We start from the raw sequence: 25,361 nt of genomic DNA, 5'->3' as shown, positions 1-25,361 counted from the left end.
GTGCAGCCACATCTAAGAAAAATAAACCCCATGCAATGCATTTGTTAGAAACCCAACACAAGCCCGCACCTCACGCTGCCCTTTCCTGTAAGCGTGTGCTTTTACCAGCTCGGAGATGGATGGTGGAGGAAGCCACACAATCCAATTTCAAGGGTCAGACTGAAGCCTCCTGCCCTTAAGAGCATTCCCTTAAATGAACACATTGGTAGCAACTTGGCAATGACATAATAGCTATTGAGTATGAAAGCACATGCAAATTACAGGGTTACTGCCTGACAGATTTCCTCCTTGACAGTGTGTTATGAGATCTAAAACCGGCAAGTGACATGGTAAGCAGTCACTGAATGATATGGTACCTTCCGACATAATTATCACGTTATCGAAAGAACATGCTATTACTGTATATTTATAGGGTCACAGACAGGCAATTACAGAGTAGCCACCCGCCTGTGCGCATCTCGTAGTCATGTAATACCAGGCTCCTCAGGAGGAAAGATCTGATACTTGGCTTTGATCAAATGGTCTTTTGGGGACTTCCAAATGGGATTACAGCTTCAGCGTCTACAGAAGAGACACCAGCGAAGTTACTCGTCGCTATTCAGACAGAGCAGTGTTGGGGATAGGTAATTATAATTGGAATTGCTTCCTTACTGATCCCCTGTGGTATTCTGACACATTTCTGACTGTTACAGCCAGCAGGCAGAAATGACCAAACCAGCAATAGATGGAGCTACCCAGACAGACAGCTTTACCGCTGTGCGCTCTGACAAATACTGCCCACAGACCCAGCAGACTCCTAGTTATTTTTTCCCTTATTTCTACTCTTGACCGAATTAATAACTTGCACATTTGTGACTCAAGCCTTGCAGGGGTAACATATTCCAAGAACAAGATGCTTTTCTGCCAGGAGGTACCTGCTGCTAATGGCAGCGCAATCAGGAGCCCAAGCAGCGTTACCCCTCTCTGCAAAGCAGTCAAATGGATGCTCAGTAACGGGCTTTGGAATATTCATCCAATGCCCTGAACTTGACCAGAAACGCATGGACATTTAATTCAGAAATTCAAGCGAACGTTTTATGAGCTTATGAAATTTCTCCACATCCAACTTTATAAAGCCTACCTAAATTACAAACAGCTCAAAAAACAGGGGCATGGCTCAGTGAGGAAAATACATTAGAACAAACAAACAAAAAATTTAAAGAACCTGCAGTATGAGAGCCAGCATATTTAATTCACATGAAGCATGACACATGTAGGATTCTGCTCAACTATGGTAAAAACTTCCACATTAAAAATTCAATGTAAATCTCAAAATAGGAAGTAAGCTATATACACCTTTCCTAACACTGAAAGCTGAATACAAAAGTGTTTCTGATGTTTCATATCATGTAATATAAAGGAAAACACTTCAATTTTCATGAAGAATAACAAAATAAACAGAAAAAGACCAGTCACAATACAGAAGAAAATTATAGTTCGAGACATTGTTTCTTTAGTGCCATCTTAAAGGCGAGTGCAGAATATGTGTAACTTATAGTTACAAGAACACTTTCACTATAAAGGAAAAGAAAAAAAAAATACTTAAGACAATTACAGCTCTATAAATACGGAGAGTAACTCTTCTCCAACCTGTCAAATGGCTATGCTTGGGAGCTGCGCTTTCCCAACAATGTAGCACAATGCGCGTTTATAAATGAGGATTAAAGTAAATGACATCAAAGCTGTACAGAAAGGAAACTAAAATGGTGCCTGCTTAATGGCTTTCACAAAAAGAGCTTCTAGTGGAAAGGGAAAGCTGATACATCCCCACATCCTCCAAACACAGCAACAACAGAGAAACAAAAACACGGATAACGGCCAGCCCCAAACAATACTAAAAGTGACGCTGCACTTTGGGCGGAGGCAGACCCAGATGGATCCTCTCAGACCGATCTGTCCAAAGCCGAAATGATTCAGCCCCCAAGGCTGCTTTTGCTCCGTGTTTTCCCAGCTGCTGTCCTGACAACAAAACCTGAGAAGTTCGTGTGCTGCCCAGACCAGCTACAGCAGCCCCGTGGCCCTGGCTTTGTGCTGGCCACCCCCTCACCGCACTGATGCCTCCGTGCCATGCAGCTGGCACCAACCCCTTCGTCACCCCCAGGTCCTCTCCTACACCCCTTCCTGGGAAAAGCCCCTGGGTCCCTTCCTCCAGGCAGGAGGCAGCAATAAATCTGAAGGATTTAAATCCATGAAACCACGTTCTATACACGTTAGTCATCCCAACTCAAACAGTTAAACAGGGAACAACCAAAGCAGTACGGTCAGACCTACCTGTAAATAATGTTTCAAGCAGGTGCGATGATTGTCTGTAAGGACATCTTTAAATTTTAATTGAGTCCCACCAGCTTAGCATCTAGGGATTCCCCTTCCCAAACGGTACAGCTCTATTTGGAAGTACTATTGGCCACATTCCTCTACTGTTTAGAAATGATAGTAGCAGAGATACAACACTCTTAAATCCTACACCGAGTATGCGCAGGACATTGAAAACAGAGTGCTGCAATGGCAATTCACAGCATATAACAGATTAGAACAGTTACTCTTAAAAAAAAAAAAAGCCACTGACACTGAAGGAAATCTTGGCTATGTCCATCAAATCTGGTGTACAGCTTTGTCCACCTTCCCAAAAAAATTACTCCTTTTAGACATGCCAATTTTTACCATTCTACCCCCTATTGACAACACATGACCTACCAGGAATTACTGAAATGAAGCCAGCAACCAGGCTATGTAGAGACATAAAATGGGTTCTGTGTTTAACACAAACTTAGGAAACATTTTATTCTGACATTCACAACAGCGGTGGTACCTACAGTCACTGTATCAGCTCTCTTTTTGCATTCCTACCCTTGCAACCACATCTACAGGGAAAAAAGGGCAAAAACAAAAGGCAAATACTCTACTTGAATTGCTGGTCTTTGGTGCTCCTAGTTTTAGCCAGGAATCTCTCAGCCAACTTCTCCAAATTCCTTGAGTAATCCATCTCAATCTCTGCCTTCTTGCGGAAGAAATCCTGCAAGTCCTGCAGTAACTGGACCCGAAGCTCACACTGTTGGTCAAGGCATTTCAGCTGCTCTACCAATTGGGCACGGATCTCTGTAACAAATAAAAGCACTAAAGATTAAACAAAATCCCATTAGAGAAAACACCATAAAAATTCTCCAGTAAAATATAGTTAAAAATATGGTCCCTCATTAGTCATATGTTAGCAAAGCTCCATTATGATTAACTATATCCACAGACAGAAGACGATTGCGATTGCATCTCGGATGCACCGGTCACAGGAAAGCCATCCAATAACCTGCACTCCGGTGTGCAGATGTACAAGCAAAGCTTTACTGCTGCAGAGTGCATCAATTACAAGTGTCAAGTGCATTTTTGGCATCAAGAAGAGGTGGTCACTGCCTAAAAATGTACTGAATCTCAATCTGGAAACAGGACTGAATGCTGCAATACCCCACGTCAGCTCAGAAAATCACTTCAGGGAATTTCTATCAAATTCCTTTGCAGACTACTCTTGATGCAGAAACAAGACGTTGCGCATACTGGGGCACTCCCCAAAGGCACCAATTTTGGATTATTCAGTTAGTTACTGAGTCTCCAGCTGTGGCGCTCTCATTATAACCCAAGCCATCGAAACAGATAAAGACACCCCTTTGGAGAGCCAACATGAGAGCAGTTCCCCTTAGGGAATTACCTCCAGGAAGACTAGTTTTCTTTTTAAAATATCTGCAAGTAACATATCAAAGTCTAAAGGACCCATAAAGCACACAAATATAGGTGTTAATATTATTATTATGCATAATTATTACTGAAGATATCTATTTTTATTAACACAGTATTTTACATACAGTTTTCAAACATTTTACAAATATGAAAACTTCTCGCATTAGCCCTGTAAGCCAGGGTGTTCTCCTCCTTATCTTACTAATTCTGAATTTGAGGGACAGAATAGTGAAATGTCTTGCTCACAGTCAAACAGGGCAAGAAAACATAGCAGAAGCGTGTCAGTCTCTTAGTCTAAAGATGCAGAAATATTCAGTGATGCAGGCAGTAGAGGTTATTTGGCTTTTATACAGGCAATAAACTCAACATGAAAACAATAAAATACATATTTTCATCTAAAGGTTTGTCAGCACTCAAACTTTAGAGATGCCCGCTATTGACAGACGGTTAGTGTTGCTCTTTCCAAAGGTTTTCAGAGATGTGTTGTTCCAAGCTGAATTCAGAATCAGCAATAGAGTAAGGAACGTTCAGGTCTTCTGCATGCAGAGCTTTGTTTCTATCTCTGCATTGTAACTGCAGGCACCCACAACATGGTCACCACAACTGAAGATGGGCAAGTATCATTTTCCAAATGCAATTTTTTTAATCAACTACTTCATTGCTAATTCCTGAGATACGCAATACTAGAGGCCAGCTTGGCCTCCTCTGTATGCTTGTCCCTTTGCCCAGAAAAAGCATACCATCTGGACCTCCGAGCGCTTTACTCTTGCCATGCACTATGGGCATCGGTTGCCTTGAATTGTGCTTACATCTCCAGGAACAAACCGTTTCAGGGGGTCCAGGATTTGCAATGAAGAAAGCATGCATCCTTACTTTAGGGACTCCAAGGCATGTGTATACAAATGCATCTCTTAGTTAGGCTTGCCAAAAAAACCCCAAATAAATCTGAAAAAATATGGAGGTTTCAAGCTTGAAGATGACCTTGTGTAGCACTTTGATTTGGCAGTACCACTTCTCTGAGACTGTAGTACCCAGGGGCTTCTGTAGCTTTCACTGCGAGGAGAAAATACAGGCAGCAAGGTCGTAACACAGAATGAAATGGAGTAGTCAAACCTGCGATGTGTGGGCAAAGCTGGTCAAGTTTGTTTTTTTTCTCAGGAGAGAATTTTAGAAAACGGAAAACTTGTGTCTTCATCAGGAAATACAACTACAAGCAAATACACAGGCCAAACACACATACTTCTTTAATCAAACCCACTTCAGCATGCCTGTTTCCCCAGGAAGCCCCATTCCACATCCCACTCCAGCCCAGGACGGGTACAGCAGGATGGGTGCAGCCCAGCACCCTGCGCTCCTCCGGCAGAGCACGGGGAGGCATGAGCAACGCCAGGTAAAACCTGCCTATTGCATTTCTTGCAAGTTTGAGAGATTGATTTCTTTGTTGTTTGCTTGGTTCCAATTAGCAAAAGTATCTCAGAGTTTGCAGGGGCTGGGAGGGGCACAGGGAGAGAACAAAGAGCACATTAGATCTGCTAGTACTTATTTAAAAATTTGCTGCTTGATGCTCAACATATGCTATGAAGATATATACACACACACACACATATCTTCTCCATTCAGCTCGATCCCCAATTACAAAACTACTAATGGATTTGCAAAACTCTGTATGAGTGTCAAGTTCAGTCCCATGCAATGCAAGCAAGACATCCCCATTCTACCCGTGACTTTGTCATTAAGACTTTCATAAAGAAAAGCAGGTGAGGTAGATAGACGATAATAGCACTAAAGTGTGCAGTAACGTACTGTTTCCTCGCTGCAATGAATCAAGCTGCCCAGTCCTTAACCCAACACTCATCTGCAGGTCTGACATTCAAGAAAGAACATCCTTCAAGGCAAGAATTAGTAGAAAGCTCACCCTCCCTTTGTGTCTTCTCCTCCACCCTTTCCTCAACAAAAGGGATGGTCCCAACATAGGAACAACTCTATGACCTTTTCAGAAGGCACTGGGCAAAGACACTAATTTTAATAAGCTGCGGCTTAGTTCCTAGACCCATGAAAAGGTATCACACAGAGAAAATACTTGAGCAGATCTGGGATCTTCTGCTAAGCAGATAAAGAACGAGGCACAGAATTCAAATGCTGCAAATACCTTCCTTGTATATGATGTATTTGTGCATTTAGGGCTTGATCAAATGCACAGTGTTATTTCTCAGAAAATGTCAACTACGCTATTAGCATGGATGAACAGAGGGCACCACATTTAAAAAGGATTGGGACAGGAATAGAAAATAGCAGATACAGCTCAGATAAGTAATGGCTGGCCACCTCCCCTTCCCTGTGCTACAACTGATGGATCTTTTACCAGGGCAACAACTCGGCAAACTCTGACGTTCTTTGTCAGTCACATTCTTGATTGAGAAACTAGCTCCAGGAGAAAAAGCAGAAATACAAAGGACCACTTCCAAAAACCTCATAGTTCTCAAAGACTAGAAGATCAGCAGAGCACGTACACAAAATTACAATGAAGCTCAAGCTCTTGGTTCTCAAGGTGGGACACTTCACACACAGCTCTCCTGCTAAACAGCAGCAAGAACTAGTAACCTTCTCCTTTAGTAAGAAATGTAATATCAGCACTTTTTCTTTATAAATAAACTCAGTGTTTTTGAGGGGAGCAGTGACAGCTGATCGGGCTGCCCGGAGGGGAACAATAAGCTATTCAGCTCCAGCTTATCCAGTCTGTGGCGCTGGGCTGGAGAAGGGCAACCTTGCTCATCTTTCAAAAACACACCACACAGTACTTTGCCACAAAATAAAATCAAGAATGCAGGAATTTCCTGAGGCTTTCTAGAGTATAAAGTGTCTGCTTGTTTTCCCATTGCTTACACAAGCAAAAGATATTTTTTTTTTAAACTTACTCAGAGAACGTACCACGGCAGAGTCAGAGGCTGCATGCTCTAACCCGCGCGCCACTGTATTATGCAGGACCTTTTTATGTCTGCAGTCACAACAACCACTTCAGTTTTGAATTCACTGCTTTCGCATCTTTTAATTTACACAGGTTATTAGGTTAACAGCCACTTTAAACACCAAAAAGCCTTCCACCTCCTTTCCTTTTCTAAAACTTGTAGACCTCAGCGATCCCACCCACTGTGACCATTCAAGACAAGGAACAGCATCCTGAAGACTGTACGCCCGCTGCCAATGCTTCAAGTGCCTGAAGGTGATTGAGCACGTTTAATTCAAGGTCAGGATGCCTGTAGTAGAATTAGGATTAAATACCGGGTATTCTTATTCTCACGCTAAGCCTTGCCCTGTATTGCAGAATCCTTTCTATTGTATTTCAAGCTCACGTGGATGATAACTACATAATTAAAATGTCCCTGGTAGCAATAGAAAAGTTTTCCAACCATTTACTCACTTCCATCACCAGGTCATAAAGTCACCTAGGTCACAGAAGGACAAAGTATCATATAATGCTAGACAGTTGCATAATTTTACTTTTATCCTTTTTGCAACTACCTTTTCAACATTCCCTGTAGCACTCGGCAGGCATGTCTAGTTTTTAATGAATTCAAAGGGTAAGGAAGGATCTTCAACCTTCTGTATTTTAGTCACATTTGTCATTGTCAACATTTATAATCCATTTGACTTTTTTTTCCCCCCTTTTTAAACTTTGAAGCATATAAAGTATTGATAGGCACAAATGATATGGCATTATCATGAAGGTAATCGTCCCTGTATAAAATGCTGGTATTCAAGTGATAGGGCCTCTAATACTTCCATAGAAAGGTCATCACCAGTAGTTTTTTCCACCACAGGCAAGTTAAGAGACACACTGCATTTTAAACTACCGCCATACCTGGTTGTATCTTTAAAAAATATGGATGATCTTCATGAAGTGAGTATTCTTGCTTGAAAGAGACCACAAATTTAAACTAGATGAGTGTCTGGGTGGCTAGTTACATGACCATTCTGAGGTGCCAAAACACTCCTGGCCCTAGAATCTTTGAGAAGGATCCACTAAATGAAATTAATAGCATGTTATCCTTCAATTTTAAAAAGTGATACTTCCTTTACACTTGAGCAGATTTTAAGAATTGCGGTGCAACTCTACTCAACAGAGGGGGGTTCTCAAACTACACCAGAGGAGAGGGTTTCCAAAAGCTGCTGGCAGGAATTTGCACTACCATAAAACAACTGCATCCAGAGCAGGCAGATTTATACACTCTGAATGGAACTATATCTGGCTCTTCTACAGCATGCAACATTCAGCTTGTGAAAAAGAGTTTATCAAGATGATTTTTTTTTTTTAGGCATAAGCATCCTAAAAACTAGAGTTGGAATTACAGAAACAAAGGAATTCCTGTACCAACGTGTTCATTCTTCAGTAGGTCATGCACAGGGCTAGAAGGATGAACTCAGACCCAGGACACCTCCTTGCCCGGCCATCTCATGCACTCTGAGCAACGTTCCTGCTCCAAGCAGGATCATCTCCCTAGGCAGGGTTTCAACTCTTCCAAGTGATAAGCTTCAACTGCTCTAACTGGATAGCAACACAGTGAATCACAGCCTGCACAGCACAGAGTACCGGGAGAAGGCACGAGCAGCCTGAGCTGCTTTTCAGTATCTAGCTACATCTCCACGTATCTGCTCTGTCGCTTTCTCAAGATGTTCCCACCCCTATCCCAAATGCCATGCTGTATAAAAAGATGACAAGCTTGGGAAAGGAGTGGGATGACAACAAAACAGAACCACCAACCCCCAGCTCCCGCCCAGATTAAACAGCAATCCTCTCACCCACACAAATCCGCTCCAACTGGCAGAGCTGAACTCCAAAACCGTCTGCGCTCTCGCCTCAACTGAGTGGTCCCCCATGGCTGAGGATGGTCCTCCTCCCATGTTAACACCATAGAACCTCAATACAGGAGGCACATCAAAATAAAGCACAACAGAATCAAACCACAACTGGGAAGGTGGAAGTCAGCAGATTCAAAACCTTCACATGTAGCTCAGTTACCCCTGAGTTTTCAGGACCCTCGCCCAGCACATAAGAAGCAATTACGCTGAAGGATTGGAAGTCACCAAGCATTAAATTGCACGCATGGCTCTAACACAATCTTATCTTTCAGGCTACTCAGCAGTGTATGAAAGACAAAGCAGTCCAAAATGAGCAAAATCTCCACTTCATACAGAAGACTGAAGCAGTAATTTTAGACCTGGCGTCTTGCCTGCGATGAGTTCCTTAAATTCCCATCTCCAGAGAGCTGCCACGCACCCGGGTCCTGAATGGCAGGGTAAGACAGCAGCGGCACAGCATCCACCTGCCCTTCGCCAGCCCCATGGAGGTTTAGGTTAAGATTACAGTTTAGTTTGAAGTTAACACTCCACTCAGTTTCAAAAAATTAAAACGAACCAACACTACAGCTTCCAGTAAAAGTTAAAACCATTTAAATTTATAAACTTGAGAGAATGCTTTGGATTATGTATTTTGACATATTCCCAACACATTACTAATTGCTCAGAATCGTTCACATTTCCCCTACCATCATATATAAGGCTTTACTCCAAAAGTGAAAGACTTTGTAGTTTGGTGCAAACAGCCTCAATTTTTTTTGTACATTATTACAAACAGGGCTGTGACAAACGACAAGCCCAACAACCCTTGCTATGGCTGGGAGGTTTCATGACTTAGAAAAGCCTTTATACAGTAACAGCAAGAATTTCACAGAACGAACTGCGTTGCTAGCCGAAAGCTGTTGATCATCGCAGCCTTAAAAATCTCCACTGGTAATCTAAAAACTAGGCTTTGAAGTGAAAATGATATAAGAGGAAGAAATACAGTCTTTTGTTTAAGACCAGAGCCAGAAGGGAGATTCAAGTTCAGGTTCATAATCCTGTCAAACTGCATGCCCTGGAAAAGGTAAATTTTCCTTAAAAAACAGGATATTCCTTACCCATTTGAGAAATATTAGCATTAGGTAATACAGGTGGGCAAGAATCCCTCATAGTTACAAACGTATGAACAGAATTGTAGGAGTCACTAGCTGAAATTCTTTCTAATACAGATTGATGAAACTATTTTGACATGCAAGATGAGCGCATGAAGTTTTGCATTACTGAAATAAAAGCAGAGGACGCGAGACATACCTAAAAGCAAAAATTAAGGCTAGTCTCAGTGAAGTACGGAGGACACTCATCTTTCATTTTCATACCTACATCATAATATATTTGCATCACTAATTACTTGGGTCTACCAGCTTTTCTAGGCACAACAGAAGTGTCACTTAAGGGAGCGAGGCAGCTGATGCTTTCTGCCTTTATTGCAGTTGTGTAATGCTTCCATCACAATGAGGAGCTTGGAAATTTTATAACTTTAAGCACCCTTCAGGTAGAATCCCATTGAACACGAGAAGCCTATATGCTGGTTTTCCATACCCATACAAAAAAAACAAAAACAAAAAAAACCCACAACAACCCACTCATCTGTAATTCACAGACTGCAAAGTGATGCAAGGCTTCAGATCTGCAAAGCTTTTAAACAAATGCTCAAGATTATGCAATTAAACATGTTGACAAAGTTGCCAAGGCATTTAATCCAGGCAGAATTCAAATTAAATATTTAGATTTTTTTGTCTAATGAAATAGCCACAAAAGTCTCCCTTGCTATTATCAAAACACAGTCCATGATGTTGACTTTTCAGGGAGGATGTTTGAAAACAGAATCCAGATTAAATTACCCTGTGCAGGGATGCACTGCCCTGATTCCAACAGCAGAGCGTGGGTAACTCCTCCCGGGCGCAAGAGCAGGCAAAGTCCTCATCTTTGTAACTAACCCATAGTGTGCATCAAAACCTGGAGAAAGGTAACATGTCTGAGTCCATCAGGCAATATTCTATTTTTATGTTCTACAGCTGTTTATTCAAAATAAATAAAAGCTTATCAGCATATTTAAAATAAATGAAACCCCAGAACCTAAATGCAAGCAGCAGGAGCATTACAACTACTTCTGCCGACAGGAAGTTTCACAGCTATTTTAGGATTGTCCGTACTCAGTTAAAGGTTCCCCCCAGATGACATCAAGCCAAAAAAAAAAAACAAAACCTCAGACAAACCTTTTCTTATGCTTTCCCACTTTCTGAATGCTGGAAAAATACTACGGGCAAGTAGTAAAACTACATTTTATCAATGGTGTGCAGCATGGATTTATGTAATGAAGCAATTTAAAAGTCATTTTGACACATTAGTGTCACTAATTACTATTAGTGTAATCAAAAGCAACACACACACACACCCCCGGTTCATATTTTCGGTACTCAGAAAACAGTTCGAGGTGACGATCTCTTCATAGCCTCCAGTAATGAACATCCCAAGCACCTGTGTGCTCCGGGAGGCAGAGATCGCTTTGGGCCCTTTAAGCAACCTGAAATAATATGTTCTCCAAACAACTCTTTAATAGTTATTTGAGCAGCTTCCTCTCATGCCAGGTGACGAAGCCAACACTTGGCCAAAAATTTGGTGAACATTTTTAACGTAAAGGAGTTTTCCCTGCTGTAAATGCCATTTCCCCTCCTGGCCCAGGGCACACCAATTCTCCCTGAAGCACCAGGCTCCCCGGTATTTTTCATCACACTCTCGTACTGACCACTCAAACCTTTCTCCCAGGAAGAGGAGATTCTTTCCTCACACCCTACTGTGTTCATTACAAAAAGAGGCGGTTAGCAGTGCAAGGAGCCTGGATGTGTGCTCCCAGTTATAGGAAGTCAACAACAGATAATAAACACAGTAAGGAATACAGCTAAGCACATGCTGGACACATTTTCAATCAAATTTCTTCTGATTTCTCATGAAACCAAGGCTACCGCTAAACTGTAAGTTTCTGGATCCTTTCTGGGAGCAAGGACAGGAGTGGGGATTTCCACCGGGTATTGCACAAGGCGCTCAGGCTCCAGGGAAGAGCAGTTTAACTCCTGCCTCCCCACCAGCCCTGGGACCTCTCCAGTCACCCCCAACCACCCTCACTTTCCAAGATGGGCTGTGCTGTCCAGCACACTATTGACACCACTATTTAATATTTTAAACACCACGAGAAATTACGAAGGAATTAAATATCAAGTCTGGGGAAGGCTCATGAGCAGCGATCATCTTGGGCTTCCCTAGGGAGCATCACTGCGAGAATTAATCAGACTGACCAAAAAGTGTGGGAAATGTGCAGAAACACCCTTCAGAAAGCAGGTTAATTCATTTGCAAGCAATGAGCTGCCTGGGCGTGGAGAGGGAGGGAGGGGAGCCAGGTACTCATGGCTCTTCATTTCAAAACAGGAGGAGATTTGAATGAAGAATGCTGTACTGCGGTGTTTCATGCTGCACAAAGGAAGTTAAATTCCTCTGTAAAGGGAGAGGCTGGCACTTGCTTTCAACAGAAATGTCTATTTATTCTAGACCGGAGATCCATCAGGAAAAGACAGCAGAACAGGTCCGTGAGACAAAAGCTGACTTCAGATGCTGCTGACCTGGCTGAGCTCTGGTACCACAGGGGACACCAGCTCTCGCTCCAAAGTTGGGAAACCCCCAGCCCGTGTCTGCAGGACACCTCTGCCCAGGACCAGCTTCTTTCATTTCTTGATGCCATCATGAGTGTGCTCCACAGAAAGCAGTTCGGAAAACCGTATGTTATTGACAAAATCCAGGAAAAAATTAAGAAAAAAACCAAGCAGCTAGAACTATCTCCCAAAATTACCGTGAAGCAGGAGATGTAGGATCATTCTGTGTTTCATCATTCTGCAGTGTGCTAGTATGTCTCCTAGCATCACACAAAACACCCTGAAAAATTAGATTGTAAAACACAGAATTATCAGCATTAGCTTAGGATTCCGCTCAGATGTGACAAAAGACAAAGTGGGCTGGTTACGTCCGTTTTGCTCAGTCAGTGAAGAATCAGCCTCGGTCTATGCCATTAGCTACCTGACACCAGAAGAAAAATTTTATATTCCTGCCTCCTGCGGCCCTGCTCAAGGCTTTCATGCCCCCATCTTCACAGGCAATGTTAGGTACCTGCAGAGCCACTGGCTCTCTCTCTATTGTCCAAGTAGGACAACTAATTTCCATTCCAAACACCCGTACTCCTTTAACAAATAATTACGCCTGTGCCTTACTTTCTCCATTTATAAAGCCTGGCAGGAGACCTGACAGGGACTCTGGGAACATGCAGTAAACCTCAAGCCTAAGCGGCACCCAGCAGCTGCAGAAACATTCATTTCTCGCTCCACAAAACACACCTTTCAAGTGACGGGTGGCAGAACATTTTCCAAAAGACCTCAAAAATATTTGGGTGTCTATTTTTTATTATTCCCCCCCAAAATTTGCCAGTACTCTAAGTCAGAAAGGTGAACTTTAGGGTTAGGAGAAAGGCGGTTTATATTTTTTTTTTCTTCTCATTTTGAAAACTAGTTCTGGCATATTTCTCCCAACTGTTGTTTCTCAGTTTCTACTGTGCTATCCTGGCATATTTTAGAAATAGTTTCTCTTTGCAGCTCCACAGCAGCCCTTCACGACCACTGTCCTTCCTCCTGAAGCCTGCTCCCCTGCTACACAACAGAGGAGCTGTTTAATACCAACAGCTCCAGCCCCAGACTTTACATCTGTCTCCCTTCTAACTGAGCGTTAAGATTTCCTCTACCAGTGGTGATTAAAACAGAAGTGAAACAACTGCTTCTTTCGCCTTCCAAAATTTTTTCTCGAAGGGTTTCAGCTGCATTATGTCAAATATTGTGAGGGGTTTATTTTAATGGTGGAACGGTACTAAACTGAATTGAATTATTCATCAGAAACATGTAATGCGATCATTATTTCTGGCATTTGCCATATGTTCTTACCGCCTCAATTCACTTCAGGAATCCCAAATTAAACTCACTATATGCTATACATCACTAGACTACGACGTTCATATGCACACACACATAGAAACGTCTATAGGTGAGAAAGTAGCATCCACACACACAGACACATGAAATCCTCCATAGTGCTAACAGTTTCCTTGGGAAAACAGCCCAGGCATGGACCAAATTCCCCAAACCCAATTTCCAGCCGCCTTTAGTCCTACTGCAAAAACTTAGTTCATTTGACATTATAATTTTCCATTTCTCTATCTGTCAAGGGTGCTCCAAAGGTTAAGAGAAGTTCGTAAGTGCTGAAAGATACTGGGATGCAAGAACCCAGAAGCAGTATTAATATGAAAATGATTACTTCTTTCCAATTCATAAGACCTGATACTTACACTCTTACGCACAAGTATTTAATGCAAAGTAACATCTAGCGTATTTTTCAAATCAATAAAATTGCTAGAACAAGAGTGGCAATTTACGACTTACACATTTTAATCTCTGCAATGAAAGTAAAATCCTTTGGTGAATTATGTCATACATTTAGAGATACAAACGGAATGATTAATGCTGGCATCTAATTTAATTTCACCTCAGGATTTCTTCTCCTCCCTCTCCTCTTTGGTAACTAACACGTTAACATGCATAAATGACGGAGAAATAAATGAAGAGGAACAAAAAGGGACACCTAAACACTTCTCAAGCACAGCACAGTAAACTAAATTTCCAAGTCACCTCCAGGAGATGCCAGCCTCCATGGCTGTCTTAGGCAGCTAGGGGAAAGACAGATAAATGTGGGGTTGGTTTTTTAATTGCATCAATGATTTTCACCCTTGCTTTGTGTTCAAACTGACATTTTAAACAACCAACACCAACTTACCTGGAATATTTCTCAAAGATACAAAAAAAGCAAACAGGAGGAGGCTTCACTTTAAAATCTGGTAACTATGTAACAGAGAAAGATAACCTTGGGTTAGTACCACTATTCCAGAGGCATCCTGAAGCTGCCACGGAAACAAACCTTTCCCTGGTCCCACAAATACGCTCCCCTCACGGTCCTTGGTCTTGTGTAGATAAACCACACTGCAGAGCTGCTGCAGTCCAAAAGCAGACATAAGACCTGAAGCCCTCCCACCTCCTCACATGCCTCCCGACTCCTGTAGCGGAGGCTCCCCAGGATCCGCGAGGCTGGATGTGCTCCTGGCCGACGCTCCCATCGCAGCAGGGATGGACCCACCTGGTCGGTCACGAATAACCCAGCGAGTGCCCAAGGCAGCTGCAGGCCAGCAGCCTGGAGACTTGGACAAGTGAACCATGAGGGATCTCTGCAGCCCTCCTCCTTATATTCCTGCTTCCCTCCCCGCTGGAACACCGGGTAAGGCTCTCAGTCCATCGAGAAGGAAGACGACTGTCCAAAGAAGTCAACAAGGTGAGTCAAATATATTTCAGCCTGACGCAGTCGTCACTGCCTCCCTGTCAGTCCCGGCAGAGACACTGCCGTGCGTGTTTCTGGGAGGTTTTGAGAACCATTAATTAACCATAAACATTCCAGGAGAGCTGAATAACAAGCATCATTACAGACATTTCACAGATGACTTCAACAAGATCAAAAAGGTCCGAGTTATTTGCCCGCAGTACCAGTGGACACTGATGACAGAGCTAGTTTCCACCAGAGCGGCCTCTTATTTTCCCCACTGTAATAACTAACACCTGCCATTAAACCAAAACCATTACATAAAATCAAAGTAATGTCTCTCTAAACTGGCATGAGAGTTTACGATAAATCTGTCTTAACTGTTTACATAAGAAATCAAATTGGAGCATTGTTTTTAATTCATACATAGCACACCGAAAAACCAGCTGATATAAGCCTAATCTAAAACCACAAAAAAAGTTTATGTAAAAAATGTTGCTCCAGTCTCCCTGCTGCTTTCTGGCCGAGTCTTTGCTCACATTCATAAGATGTTTACACCAAGAATACCCAATGAAAGCAAAAGTATCCCGAGCAGGCTTTTCCTATACAACCATAGGAAACACAGAAGTCATTCCTTTAGAGTTATAAATATTCAGTTGTGTAAGTGGAGGACTGTTGTCTTTAAAGGAACTTACATTTTACTCTATAGCACCTCTCATAAAGAGGGAAATTAATATTTGACAGAGCCTGCAAAGCTCGAATTATATGAATCATCATTTTTCTATCAGTTTGTCGTCAGCTACAGCAACACCCATTCATCAGCACAGCTTAGACCAGACCAGGAACAAGGAGACACTTATTTTTCATGTGCATTGTCAGAAAACTGACACTAAAACTCAGGTCCTCCTTTTTACACACACAGAGGCACGCACACTTTATCACTTAGAAATCATTTATATGGCTCCAACTTTTACAATAAATGACTCAAAGTTCAATAAAAGCAAACCATACCACATATACTGTTTCGAAGATGTATAAGGTTCTAGCTAGTTTTTGCACAGTAGGTAACTTCTGCAATAAAAATAAAATTAAAATTCTCTCTGCTCCCTGCCAGTCTCCCCTGGGGAAAACCACCTACTTCTCAGAAAAAGCTTTTTCCAGAGAAACACAGATGCAACCCACCACACAAATTGCAGCCATTCATTAAGATGATTATGTAGAAATATGACTAATAGTCAAAAGAAAAAAAAATAATTAATATATATAACTTTGAATCAGTTGAAGCCAGAATATGAGACACAACCAGGTACTAATCTGGATTCCCAGTACCGATCAGATAATAGAATCAACAAAGTATTCCCTGAAATCAAGCACCCCGTACAGCAGACATCAAGTACACGTTCACTGAAAACTACAACGTTGTCCAGTGTCATTTCCTTCCACTTCTGAGAAGTCAGAAGGAGCTGGTTTATCAAACAGATGGAAGCAGGGACAGAGGGAAGGAAATAATCCTGCTCTTACAGAGCATTTGAAAGACTGGGCAAAAATCAGAAAAAACACACTTGTTACAAATATCTGAATAAAGTTGCACAAAAGTTAAACTGTCTTCTGTACGCCTGGAAGGACGAGGAGGGGGAGCACAGGCAGGGAAGCTCTGCTTCAGCATCCTCAACATGCAGGAGAGTCTGCAACCAGGAGCTTTACTCTTCAGATCATGTCAGGTGGCCTTTAGCTCGTGCTGACGATACCCAGAGAAATGGAAGAGCATAAGCACGTCTGATAAACTGAGGCTTTGCCCGAAGATCTGCCTCCAAGCCTCAGCTGGCACAGGGAGATGGGCACAACCACGAGGCACAGCAGCGATGGTGTATTTCACAGAAAGAGTGGAAAAAAAATCACTTGGATATACAAGACTACCTCTCAGTGCACGTCCTGGCTTCCCCTCACATGTGCAAGCACAGGAACCTTCCCTGACCTCTCCACTGCACCTCAGGAGTTTTCACACCCGGCCAAGTGCTCTGCTTCCAGTCCTGAATATTTGACTTCATTATTTTATCTTCAGGGATTTGGAACCCTTAAGGATCTGCACTACAATTCTTTTTTTTTTTTTTCCCCCCTCAATTTTGGACTGGACCCCCAAAAGACAATACTGAGTTTAGTCATTTTTAATTTTTTCATGGCTGTACCATGTCTCCTCCATACAGCTCAAGCTCCACCTGGGCCCCGATTAGCAACTCACTTCATTTTTCACTTGCTTAATGCAATTCCACAAAAACAATTCAGTCCCTAGAAAACACCACCAAAAAATATTTATTTTTTTTTTAAATAAGATTTATTAAAGCCATTTGGAGAGGAGGAAACCAAAGCACACGTAACCCGTTCACTGTTGCAATTCAGATACTGGGTGTGACTTATTTACCCCGACTATTTGAAGCTCCAGCCATCTGCCAAAAGGAGCCCCTGAACGACGACCGCACAGCGCCAGCCAAGGTCAACATGGAATCCAGGAGCAAAGCATTCGGCATCGGCTCTTCCGCCAGCCTCGCTACAAGGAATGTTTATGTTGGTTCATTTACCAGTGAGTTAAAACAACACACCCAAATAAACCAACCAACCAAACAGCCCAGCACAGAAATATTAGAAATAGCTAGGAGGCTTCCCAGCGCCAAGTATTTTATGGGCCAGTCATTCTCAGTTTCAGTGTGAATTCAGGTTCAGGTTACTTCAAGACATCTCTCCATCCTCCCTCTGATAAAAGCACTTTGAATTAGAGAAAGGAAACATCGCTCCGTAAAACTCCTTCAGTGGCACATGAGTTTATCCAGAGATTTAAGCAGCCCAGGAATATCCATGTTTCTCACTCTCATTAAAATGCCAAAGATGGTGGAGCATTTTGTTTGGGTTTGGGGGATTTTGTTTTGGGGTTTTTTTTTGGAAATATATATACTTAAGAAAAGCCTACATCAGGAAGGGCTTAACAGTATGAAGCAAGAAAACAGATGGTGTAGTAAAATCTCCATTGATAAAGTTACATGTGTAACTTTCAATAAAACTTATTTAATTTATATGCTGACAACACCTCAGATAACTTATGAAATCCAGTTATTGACATCCTTGAATTATGAATTATCAATACAAGGCATTTAATTTTCTTTTATTGCTCATTATGTGTATAAATCATTAATGCTACAGGGCTGTGACTGACATTTGTAAATTCTCATAGTGGTGGACCATTATTATCAAGAGACATTCCTGCGAAGAGCCAGGACAGATGGATTTGTTATCACCATTTAAAATCCAACACTTTCGCAGGAACATGAGAATGACTTACAGTGGGAAGTGAGCAGTGAAAGCCTCAGACGCTCTGGTCCTATTTTCGTTTTCAAGAGAATGAATGGTAATTTCCCATTAACATGAGAGATCTGTTCTTTTACTGCTATAAAGCCATCAGCTATCGGAACAGAACGTGTAACCTTATCAAAGCAAGACACTGTACCTTACAGTCTGACTCACACCAAGACCATCTGGACAAAACTTTCAGACAAGAGCTTTAAAAAAACCCAATGTCTTGAAACAAATTGCCAGAGAGGATTACACAAAATGATGTGTCGAACGTGTTAGAGATGGCCAGAAAAAGCTTTGAAAGTAGACAGAGGGTAGGAAATGTGCATCCTTCTGGGGTACACTTATGACTTACCTTTTTACATTCCAACATTTTCAGATATAAAACCCAAGAGCAGGTAATGCACTGGGGGTTAAAGGGAGCCTTTTAATGTCTTAAGAGACATTAAAGGATCAGGTTGGCATTTGCCATAAAGAATCAGTCCCCACTCCCCTTAGGTCATTACCATGTAGAAGCAATTCTGGAACCTCCAACCCATCTTCATCAGCTGCTTTTCCAAGCTACACCAGCCATCTCCTCACACCAGTGTCATGCCACTGTTTCTTCTTACTAGCCACAAAGAAGAAATATGCAGACCCCAGGTGTTCTTGTTCATTTCTACCTTGATATCCCCTGACAGCAATCAGCAATGGCTCCAGCTACTAAATAAAACCCCAAATCTTAGACTTGATTATCCAGGGTAGTTTTTATCCTTTATCTGCCAAGGCAGATGCACTGCTCCAGATAAAACACTGAATATAGTTCACTTCACATTTGCCTTTCCCATTAATGGGTCCATACGTCATTTGCCAAAGGACATACAGATAAAAAGTCAGCCAAACTTTCCACTACTCCCACTGACAGCTTAATTACTGTCTCAAATTTGGAGCAAGCCATGACAACTTTGCATTTGTTTCCACACTTCATTTTTATGACACTCCAGCATCTGCAGAGGATGCTGTAATTAAAAAGGAATAAAATTATGTTCAAAAAAAACCTGGACGCAATCAGCTTATTTGCCTGAAGAAAATGGATTACATAGCAAGTGAGCAAGTACGGATGCTCTTCAGCAAGAGCGAGGAGTCAGTCAGCAAACTTTGAAGTCTTGAATTACATCCATTACTGAAATTCCAAAAAAATAAAGTTTGTGAAAAGCAAAACAGGTGCTCTGTCTTCTTATTAAGTATTTCATTGTTTTAAGAACCCTGGGCTTTTTTGTTTGGTAACTTCCAGCAGTCTGTTGGCAAGTTACTTTTAGGGAGAAGTTGGGGTTGAGCTTAGGGGAAGGCAAAAAGACACCATGTAGAAGAAAACCGAAAAAGGACAAATCAAAGTGTATTTTTGCTATTAAGTGTCTAGCATCACTTCAATAGGAAAAAAAAAGACACCAGTAAATGCAGTGGAGGGCAAGTAGTGAAACTGCAGTATCATTGTAAAGGAAGCAAGAACACAAACGTAAAGCGCTGTGAGTACTGACACCACAACAACCCATTTCACTGCAGGACAAACGCCTACCCCTTCCCTCTCCTGTGTTTACAGAGCACAACTGAGACTCCCGCCCCAACCTTGCATTCTCCCTTGTCCTTCCCTCCTGCGTCTGCAGACAGGGCAGACTAAAAGGAGCTGTACAAAACCCCCCTGCATTTAACAGCACTGGGTTCAGCAGAGCTGCCAACGTTACATTTGGCTGTCCCGTAGCACGGCTGGAAGTTTACTGTGTGTTGGACTGGGAACGCCATCACACTAATGAGATAAGCATAAGGCATCAATCGTCGCAGCATTCCTACTTACAAGTAACTTACACTGCAAGCCAGAAGTGCAAAACCTCCTCAAGAACAGGATGTCCAGCTTTTAATCTCCTTCTAAAGTATAGCTAAGGAACCACTGCATGGGAAGGAAGTCAAGCCAATCAATCTGTAGACAGCCTGATAGGTTCCAGCTTTCCACCTCACCCCACCTGAAAAACTTCATTTTTAGCCACCGTGACACTCAACAGCACTCCCATACATCCTCGACGCTGATGTACAGAAGGACAGGGCTGAAACAAACAGCTCCACATTTGGAGCTTGCATCACCAACATACTCAGCAATGCAAATGATCTTCCTCAAACTCAAGAGCCTGCTGCGGAAGAAGCCAATGTGCCTGGTGACAGCAGCTGCTTCCCCTACGGCCGAGCCCAACAGCAGGCACTGGAAGCAGAAGCCTGCAGCAGCTCTTACAGAAAGCCCCGCTCTTAAAAGTGAAGTTGTAAGAGAAACTACTTTTCCCTCCTATTCTTTGTAGGGAGGATTTTAGACAACGATACTCCAAGAGAAGAGTTTCAAAGCAAACCCCTGTCAATGCAGATCACTCTAAATAATGTTATGGTTTAATGCCAGCAGTTCAGTTCAAAAACTGTATTTCAGCACAACTGAAGGGCTGTTAGTGCAGGACCACCTGATGGATACAGTCTCCTGACCACCACATACTTCACCCTAAGTGTTCATTCTTGCTGCAGCATACATATCTATCTAAATTTTAAGTTTAATATTAGTTTGTACTTTCCTTGATTTCACAATATACTCAAAATAGAATGAACAGAAAATTCTTTCCTCAAGAGGTTTCAGTTCCCTCTTTTCGAAAACTGCGTCAATGACTTATGACAAAACTGTTCCTTGTCTGACACATTCAGATCTCCAAAGCAAACAATTATTCTTGGGGGCTCAACTTATTTTTTAAAGTCAAAGATCAATTATCATTAACTAATGATACAAAACTGCTGACCAAAACTGAAGAAAACAGGATACAATGCTGATGGAGAAACAGACCAAGATTTCACTCTATAAACAATTCAGGTAAAGAGCTATTAAAATTATATTCAAATAACAAAGTTATAGTCAGTGCTGTGGGATAGTTGAGATTGTTTCTTAAGTATCAGATACGTCATTTCAACAGACTCAAAGTGACCGGAGGGCTTGCACTAGGTGTTCCACCCTATAGCAGCATCCACGAAAAATGCCTTTATCAACTGCGAAACTGGCAAATTTCTCTTCTAGGACCTCCTCCTAACACCAGAGAGAGTGATGCTCCATTTGTGTAACTGCTGCTTTTTCCCACTAAAAGCTTGGGAAGATAAAGGGAAAAGGCACACTGAGGAAACCAGACTTGAAAAAGGCACTTCATGCAGCATACTGTGAAAAATACAATGCAGCTGTCTATCTATGGCTTCAAATAAGATTTTATTTTGCAATATAAATATTTAAGCACTCTCTCTTTCCCTGACCCATACAATTGTCAGAAATTATGTGCCCTTGAACCTGAGGCTCTCTCTTACATCGACCCATCTGTGGAGATGCGTAACTTGAGTAACCTGTGCCAGAGAGACTGCGAACAAACAGCGAACTACTGTCTTGCAAAGAAGTTGCACCTGCTCAGTCAAAAAAACCTGCTCCTTAAAAATTAAGGCTTTGTTACTCCTGAACAGAGTGATGGACTGAGTCCGCAAAATGCCAAGAAATCCTCTTCATTTCTGACATGAGTCAAGGTTAAGATGAACTCTGCTTAGAGCCCTGGGAGTTTTCAGCTTTTGAGGAATACATACACGGATCATCACCTTTCTTTTCCATGCGTGAACCTCCTTTTGAAAACAGAAGCATTAACAAAAAGGTATCAAGACAGTCATATTTTGAACTTGCAGTTGACTCATCTTTGCAAAAAACTGTCAACTTCCAAGCACTCAGTGGGGAAAATGCATACAGCCTGTTAGATAATCTTAAAGATTATCCCATGCAAGCAGAATTTTTAAGTCTGCTTTAAAAGCAGTCACTCAGCAGCCATTTTCCACCATAACCTCCACTGTCTCCAGCAAAGAAAGAGAGCAAGAGGTCTTCAACGAGGACTGTAAGAGAAGGAAGATCCTGAAAGACCTCTGTCTCTCCGAATTAAAAATATCACTTGCACACAATGGCCCAAACGCGATGCAGCGTCTACGGCTTTTCATTCCGGCTATTGTAATCTAATAATAGCCCTGCAGAGCCCCCACAAGCCAGTGCTGGCCGTATTGTGTGCTCTCACTATCCACCTCCCCATCGGAGAGCTATTTAAAGTGTAAAACAAGCCAAGTTTCTCTTTGAATGTCAGCTCTGTGACCGGGAAGTCAGAGGTAATGCAGTCTTGGAGATCGCTGGATTTTTTAAAATTCTACCCACAAATTAAGCAGTGCAGAGTGGGTCTCGTATTTAAAAGGAGGAGTGGAGGGAAATCTTGCTCAGAGAAACGCACCAGTGCGGGTCTGGAATGACAACACGTGTGTCCGTAAGCCAGCACCTTCCCCCAGGAGCTGCTACTGCACCCAGGCCACCACCACCTTCAGCCTGGTTCAGGTTTTAAGTAGTATCCATGATAAATAAATGCAGAGAACTATGGAACAGAGACTGCGCAGTGAATTGCCCTCATATGGTAAATATATCCCAACTACAACCACTGCCTCCTAGTATACCTACAATACAGCAAGTCATTAATTTTCTATTGAATTATCTGAAAAGGTTTATAAAAGTACTAAAACCCTGCTAGGCTCTCTGATTCAGCACCATACCTACGCTGACAAAGATGACGGGTACTAAGTAAATCAGGCAAAAAAATCACACAGCACATCAGTCACAGAAGCTGAAATCAGAAGCAACGGCTGCGCCTCTGCTTTCCAAGAACGAGACAACACTAACTCACCTCCATCATTTGTAAGGAAGTCAAAATATATCAAAACCAGTAGGCACACACGGGGTATGAATGCCATTGCCTAGGGATACTGCACACATCTCAGCACGACTTCATGATTATTTATGAAGTGATACTCCATTCACAAAATAAAGCAATGTACTTGGGTTATTTCTATAAATATTAAATTTTTTGATTTGTAATTGACACAGAAATATCAGCTGTTAAAAAAACATGTTACTTGAGCCCCATCACAGCCTCAATGCTAGTAAGACATCTGCAAAAACCCAAAGCAAAATTTCTTCTTCTATCTGCAGCCGCCCAGAGCCAAAAGCTCCTTCCAGCTCCAGTGTGGGTCCAGAGGAGCAGAAAAGTGATTCATCCTCCCACTCTCCATCCAGGCTCCTGCTTCCTCACCAGAGCTGCCAGGAGGAGCCGGAGCCCACCACCTTTGGCAGCGTGGTGCAATCCATCACGGAGCCAGGAGCCACTCCCAGCTCTTCCGACAGTGTGAACATTTGGTGACATTTCAATTGCTACGAGCAGGGAATGAATTGGAATTGGGACCCAAAAACGATGAAGGCTGAGTCATCCACACTGACTTCTCACTCATTAAAATAGATTTTACTTATTCCCAATTTGCAGCTCGCTACATACGAACACTATATTAAAGAAAACATAATTGAGGAACCCTTTGGTAACCAAAGAAAAAAGCCAGTCCCCAAAAGTGAACTCACCAATACCCAGCTCTCTTCCACCTACTGTGGTCACTGGACTTCTCACTTCATCTACAACTGTGCCAACGGGAGAGAACCGAAACCTCTATCCAAAACAAAATTACAGCAATTAAGCCATAAACAAGTTGCTCAGCTTGATAAAAATGAGTTCAAACCCTGAGTTTGTAACATTCAATGGCAGTTTTAAGCCCTCCTAGGGAGGAATCACTGCTCGCTGTTAAAACTCTCCCAAGGCCTGAGTGGATGGTTACAGATCTGATGGACAAAAAAAGCTGCATCTGGCTGAGCAAAAGAACTAAAATTAACCCCCCCAAAAAACCCACACCAGAAAGTTAATAGTTGGTGTATAAAAATATTAACTTAGGCAATGAAAGAAACACAGTCTGCACTATTAGTTTATTTAAACTAACCACATTATTAACTAATTTGCCATCAGTAATAAGAGACATACCCACTGTCACCACTACGCAGAGAACATCCATTTTGTAAAGCCTGTTAGTATGAACAGTCTAACCTCAAGCCAAGCTAAGGCACGTAGAAAATGAAATCACCAAGGAGCCAGGCACTTGCTAAAATTTTAAGTCCACCCTAATTACCAACAAGGCAAAGCGGATTTTTCTTTGCTCTTGACACACTCCTCCCTTTCCTCAAACACATCCGATTGCTTTGTATCTTTATTCTAGTCCCAACTGACAGGAAAAAGAAAGCATTAACACCTTCATCTGGATTAAGAGCATTTGGGAGCATTGAGAAAGCTCCCTGAAAATGCAGGTTTTAACAAGAGCGGCCCGCAGCAGCCTCCCTGACCCTTCTCGTGCTGGACAAAACTCAATGGGTCAGAAAGCAAGAAGCTATTCCCAGCACGGTGCCTGAAAACCAATGAGAAGGTCTCTGCAGCGCTGGGGCTCTTCTGTTCACTCTGGCACAACTCCTCTCCCCACACACACAAAAAGGACATCCCCTGGGACCCAGCCAGGCCATTTCATGGAACCAGAGCGTGTCATACACAAGAAAAGGACAGGGAGTCAGCCCCCAAACAGTTTGCCACGACAAGCGTTTCCTGTTTGCTCTGCCACCAAGAGAAATATTTAACGCTCACAAACTTTCTTATATTTAAACTGAAAATCTTCTCAAAGCGCTGAAGTTGAACTTCAGTGGGAACAGTGAAGGTTTGCTCCAACGCTAAGTACTTCTCACAGATGTAGGAAAATGTCAATGGCACCGCAGTACAAGAGGCAGTGAAATGAGCATCTCTTTCAATATTCTCAACTGGCCTCTCTTCTTGGCAGCTTAAAGATTTAAAAATTCTAAAATATAAATTTGACGTCTAGGACTGGCAGCTTAGTATCTTTGCCAGCACTAAAGTTCACATAAGCCTTTAACTCCTAAAAATAAATCTCAAAGAAAACATTCATTCAAGACTCAATCCCAGTGGACCAAAGAGAACTTTGGAAGAATCATAAAAAAACTGGCACTTAAAAATAGAAAACCT

General features: G+C 42.2%; 1 protein-coding gene across 5 annotated transcripts in view; it reads right to left on the bottom strand.

Annotated features, from left to right (window-relative positions):
- SRGAP2 (SLIT-ROBO Rho GTPase activating protein 2) overlaps positions 1 to 25,361 on the bottom strand; it is a 108,401-nt gene that overhangs the window by 67,764 nt on the left and 15,276 nt on the right. For all 5 annotated transcript variants that reach the window (XM_074563983.1, XM_074563985.1, XM_074563986.1 and 2 more), the window contains exon 3: positions 2,943 to 3,135. In XM_074563983.1, the coding sequence (XP_074420084.1) occupies positions 2,943 to 3,135 (193 nt within the window). The remainder of the gene's footprint in view (positions 1 to 2,942; positions 3,136 to 25,361) is intronic.

The sequence above is a fragment of the Larus michahellis genome, chromosome 21, assembly GCF_964199755.1.
Source record: "Larus michahellis chromosome 21, bLarMic1.1, whole genome shotgun sequence".
Classification (NCBI taxonomy): Eukaryota; Metazoa; Chordata; class Aves; order Charadriiformes; family Laridae; genus Larus; species Larus michahellis.
The sequence above is the reverse complement of the archived record's forward strand: the minus strand, read 5'-3'. Positions and strand labels throughout refer to the sequence as shown.